General features: G+C 30.9%; 1 protein-coding gene across 4 annotated transcripts in view; it reads right to left on the bottom strand.

Moving 5' to 3' along the window:
• LOC106460433 (spectrin alpha chain-like) overlaps positions 1 to 5,591 on the bottom strand; it is a 93,720-nt gene that overhangs the window by 46,286 nt on the left and 41,843 nt on the right. For all 4 annotated transcript variants that reach the window (XM_022387137.1, XM_022387138.1, XM_022387139.1 and 1 more), the window contains exons 24-29: positions 4,917 to 5,051; positions 4,099 to 4,359; positions 3,399 to 3,590; positions 2,929 to 3,165; positions 1,862 to 2,043; positions 1,643 to 1,742 (exon numbers count right to left, since the gene is read on the bottom strand). In XM_022387137.1, the coding sequence (XP_022242845.1) occupies positions 1,643 to 1,742; positions 1,862 to 2,043; positions 2,929 to 3,165; positions 3,399 to 3,590; positions 4,099 to 4,359; positions 4,917 to 5,051 (1,107 nt within the window). The remainder of the gene's footprint in view (positions 1 to 1,642; positions 1,743 to 1,861; positions 2,044 to 2,928; positions 3,166 to 3,398; positions 3,591 to 4,098; positions 4,360 to 4,916; positions 5,052 to 5,591) is intronic.

The following is a 5,591-nucleotide window of genomic DNA, read 5'->3' as shown; positions in this document are numbered from 1 at the left end:
CCACACTTATCTAGTAGGAAAAGTTCATACACAGAGATCAATAGGGAGAAGAGAAATCAGTCCAATAATGAATTTCGAAGTATTTTAACACAAAGAAAGACTTTTCTAAGGCAGATTTGTAGTTGTTTTCAATGGTGATAAAAGTGCATCTCCTCTAAGAACAAAACCAGTGTTGTTGTTTTTTACATACATATATACTAATACAAACTTGTGATTCGTATTGAATATATCATGTTATAAAATGATATTCAATAAAATATTTTGATATCATTTGCTTTCTAAATCTAGAGCAACTATTCCAAGAATATACTTAGAAAATTGTCGAGTTTTCCTTTAACAAAAATCAAATCAAGCAACACTATTCGTTTCAAGTTTCCATTTTCTGATAAACATAATAAAAACACACATGCACTTACTTTAAATGAGACTATTACATGTAGCAAAAAATATCTGTCACAAAGATAAACTTCAGTCTTATTTTTTCAATAATATTGGACAAACTGATTGATACGGTACGGGTGAAAAGCAAAACCACTGTTATAAAACAATGACGATCATCCCTCTTACATATCTGGTGACAGGAAATGCACAGAAGCACTTATTTGCAGTTATGATAGTGAGCTTAATATAAAACTAGAAAATTAACTTATGTTAATTTTTGCTTACATATTAGAATAAATAATGAAGTAATCTTTAGAGAAAAACTGAAGGAAACTTATTAAGATATATTAGAGAGAAAAAAAAGTTTTACTAAAATAATTGTACTGAAAATGTGCTAAAATTAGGAAAAACATAACACGTTCTGGCTAAATAACATAAAGATGAAAAAAATATATACTTAGCGAATGCAAACAAGGGTCAAGTATAAAATGGTATCGAATACACATGCAACTCAGGTCTATTAAGAACATTTATGATTAGATAAGTAAACATTCCATCAGTACAATGCCAAAACTATAAAGCTGACATTTAAAAAAAATGGTGTTTTGGTTATGTTGGTTAGTACTGTACTTCACACCATTAACAGGAATTGTACTATACTATGTGACACTTCTAAGTGATGGAATAAACACACAGAAAGAATAAAATTTAGATACGACACCACATACACTGAGTATTTGTTCTCAGAGGAGGAGAAGAGCATTCACCAGTTAAAAAAAAACAAGCAAAGAAAAGAAGGAAACCAAAACCATTGTTTATAGTAGAAGTAGCGGAATCATATGAAGTGGCCTGTGATGGTAACTCGTTTTTGCCATCTCATACGTCAATTTCACATTGGTAACTCTGAGAAAAAAAAATAGTAGTTAGAAAATTTTAAGTAACACAGAACTATACACAAGTTGTTGGAACATGACTTCTGAATGTGAATTTTAAGTCACCTTTACATGTAGCTTTGATATCTAAAAACAAAGATGCCACCATTCATTGTCATTTTACTGAGTGCAAGAAACACTGCTACCAAAGTGAGCACAGTTATAATCTCTGTAAGAAGTGTCAAAAGAAAGATATTCAATTCAAATAAAATTATTTGACATGGTACAATAAAATCATGCACGTATAAAATACTAACATGAAAAAAATAAATATAAGCCAAACAACAACAAAAGAGTTTTCGATTCACGATTAGTACAAATGTACAAACCTGATGACGCTCGAGCAAGGCTTCTGCTCCAGTGACATCATTTGCTAGTTCATCTGAAGACACAAGACTCATCATACTTGTTATCCACGACATCAGGTCCCTAGCAGACAATGCAGAGAAAATTATAAAATATTTTTCTATGAAATGCTTTGAATACAGTGTTTCCAAAAATTACAAATAAAATACAAATTTATAAAAAATACAATCTGATAAACTCACCTATAATCTGCCAGGAATCTCTGTAAATCATACGAGTCCAATAGTTTTTCTTTACGTGCATTAGCTTTAGCAGTGAGTTGTGTCCATTCTTCATTGATCTCTTTTCGTTTAGCATCTATGGTGTCTGCCGATTCAGGGTGGGTTTGTATCAGTCGACTGGCTGTTTCATCTAGTTGTTTAATCTATACCAAACACATAAATAGTATGATACGTAACTAAGCCATGAAATAAAATCTTTTTTTTACAGTTACCTTAAGCTATTTAAAAAGGAAATGCTTGTCCCTAGCCACATTGTCTTGACACCAAATTTAGGAAATGTGCTGTCCACAGTAACACTATTCTTGATCATAATCATACCAAAATTTCAAATGTTCACTAAAATAAATGTTAAAAAGGATGTTTCAATACTTATGCAATAAATCAAAAGTTCTATGTACAACAACTTATTTAAATTTGTTGTATATACATATTAAATTTATAACGTAAAGTTTTGAAATTAGTTTTTACTAGATACTCTTAAGTAGTTCACTTTTTTGGTAAAATAATCATACATTGCAAGTCTAATTATGCTTAAAAATAACATAAAAAATGTTTATTCACAAATCAACCAAAAAATCTAGAAAGCAAAAAATAATAAAAAGTGTACTTATGGTGCCAAGACATTTCTTAAGTTTAAAAACTCATAGACGCTTTCATTAAAACAAAATTAAAGCTATATGAAAATGATTCTAAATGGATACATCAAATAAAGGAGACAACAAAAACAAAAAATTAGAAAATGAGAAAGGAAACTAAACACAAACATTTTTTACTGAATCAGTTACATGCCTGTTTAATTTCGACTTTTGTTTTACTGACAAAACCTCTTCCGGTTTTTAAATTACATACACCTCCTAGCACTGTAGATTCTTTCTCATTCATTTTGAATATTTCATATCAAAACAAGTTCTGCCTCAAGATTAAATTTTTTGAGCTACAGAATTATGCTCTGAAATTCAAGATCTGATATACGAAGTGCCCATAAAAGTATTCTATGTGAATAGATATAGTAATAAAAATAATTTTACCCTATCCCCCAATGCTGCTAAGTCACGCTCCAGGCCTTCATGCTTCCTCTGAAGGGTCTGTACACTGCGCAAGTCATGACCATAATCGTCGGTGTTTAAGGCCTCGTCTTTTTCTTGAATCCAATCTTTAGTCTCGTCAACATCACGTTGAAACCTCTGGACTTCATGAGCTGATCCAAGCTGAGTGGCTCGCTCAGATGTCAACAGCTGTAGGCTCTGCCATTGCTGGTTCAAGTCCTGAAACATTAAATATTAAATCTAACCTAAACTCTGCTATAGAAATATCCAGATAATAATTACCATTCACATCAGCAACTGACCTCAATAAACACATACAAATATTTCATAGGAGTCTCAACTCTTCAAAAACAAAACCTTCACCAGCGTAATTTTTTTAGTTAAATATTCACCAGATTTTCTCATTCTCAATACTTTATACATTTTTTAAACTGCACAAAAAAAACACTCACATCTACTTGAGTCTGGATTTTATCAGCAGCTTCAGTCTGACCTAAACTTATCAGCTGAGTAGCTATTTCATTCATCTCTGCTAAACGAATTTCATTTGATTTCAAGTCTGACTGGAAATCATCAAACTTCTTTTGAAGCACTTCTACTTGTTCGAGGTCTTCTCCGACTTCTTGAACTTGAGCAACTTGTTCCTAAAAAAGTATCAATACACAATACAAATATTTGCCTTCTTATGAAATTAAAACATCTTATCTTTCACCAACACTTTATTTTATTCTTTATTATCCTACGTGGATTTTTAGCGGAAATATTTATTACATATACAGATAAAAAAAAACATTACCACAAAAGAAAAAGAAACTCTGGATTTTTATAGTATACATGCAACAACCTTTGTATAAAAAAAAAACACAGAAATTAGCTATTATATTGCTTGTTCTTGAACCATTAATACAACACTTAATGCACTAGGAGCACATTTTAATAAATATTAGATCATGGAATTTTTATTTCATTATTCCTATGGTTTTTTAATATATATAACTTAAGTGGCAAAATGTTTATAATCATGCATTAACATTACATACAACCATGAATTTCATAGATCTTAAACATGATTCAAGCTAAGTCACACCTGAAAGTTATTCCATAAATAACACTAAAATCATGCGAGTTACTGAAATCAAAACTCTCCCACACCTTATCTTTGATCCACTGTCCTAGTTCTGCAGCTTCTCGTACTAACTGATAAGCTTTGCAGGTCTCTTCCAGCTTTTGATGGCGCTCCCAACCCAACGACAAAAGGTTCTCGTACTGAGCCTCAATCTGGGACTGACGAGCCGAGACACTGTTGGCATCTGCCAAATGCTGTTGACTGGACGACAGACCAGCTTCCATTTTTTTAACGTAAGCAGCTGGAACAAATCCTTGGCGATCATTAACTTCTACTTTCCACCAGTCCTACACCATACGAAATTACAAGAAAATTTCAAACACTTAAAATAATAAGTACTCCACTTTACCTAAATCCTAGAACTGAATATCAATCTGAAGATTGATCCTTTAAAAAAAGTTTTCATTTGACTTTCAGGACAGAAGATTTTGACTTAATAAAATTAAAATTATGTTCTAATGATTAGTAACTTAATATTGCTGAAACCAAGCTGTTAATATTATACATTTATCTCATGCTTATAATATCAGAGTTTAAAGAACTGTACAAACTGGCAAGCGACAGTGGAAAAATTTGTGAGTGTAGGTGTATTTAGAGTACACAATAAAATACATTTCAAGTAATTAGAAAAACACAATGCATATTTATTTTCGTATTTTAGGGATGCTACTAGCCAAGTTAACTCTTATGATACTACAAAAAAAAAAATAAGTGCAGGATACTGAAATGTATCTGTTCCAAGATAATGCATGGTATCTAAGATATTAAAGAAATAAGGCTTAAAATTGTCATCAAATTACATTTTTCTCCTGCATCTCACATTAACAAAATGCCATTCACAAACCTTGTTATTACTGTTAAGTAATGTGAGGACATCTCCTTTCTTCATAGATACTTCACGGGGACTCTTCTCCATGTAGTCGTACAGAGCCATAACAAACTCTTTTCCAGCTTGATCAATCACTGGAGTTTCTTGTTGCTTTTGAGTAAAAGTTCTTTATCAGCAGTATTGTTTAAAATGTTTAATATAAATATTATTATTTTTTAAAATTATATTTCAAAGATTATTACGCATTGTTAGCTTTTTATATGGATTTAGAACTAATCAAAATTTCCTAAGCTAATATTAATAATTCTTATCATAATCTGAGTAATTATAAAATACACAAATCTTTTAAACAAGTTTATTTGTGACTAGTGTGAAATAAGATGAAATGTTATTCCAAAGATTAGTTTATCCTCCAAGCAAGGATGATTAAAGATTAGTTTTATCCTCTAAGCAAGGATTATTAAGATTAGTTTTATCATCCAAGCAAGGATTATTAAGATTAGTTTTATCATCCAAGCAAGGATGATTAAGATTAGTTTATCCTCCAAGCAAGGATGATTAAGATTAGTTTATCCTCCAATTAAGATTAGTTTTATCCTCCAAGCAAGGATGATTAAGATTAGTTTTATCCTCCAAGCAAGGATGATTAAGATTAGTTTTATCCTCCAAGCAAGGATGATTAAGATTAGT

The sequence above is a fragment of the Limulus polyphemus genome, unplaced genomic scaffold (genome assembly GCF_000517525.1).
Source record: "Limulus polyphemus unplaced genomic scaffold, Limulus_polyphemus-2.1.2 Scaffold768, whole genome shotgun sequence".
Lineage (NCBI taxonomy): Eukaryota > Metazoa > Arthropoda > Merostomata > Xiphosura > Limulidae > Limulus > Limulus polyphemus.
The sequence above is the reverse complement of the archived record's forward strand: the minus strand, read 5'-3'. Positions and strand labels throughout refer to the sequence as shown.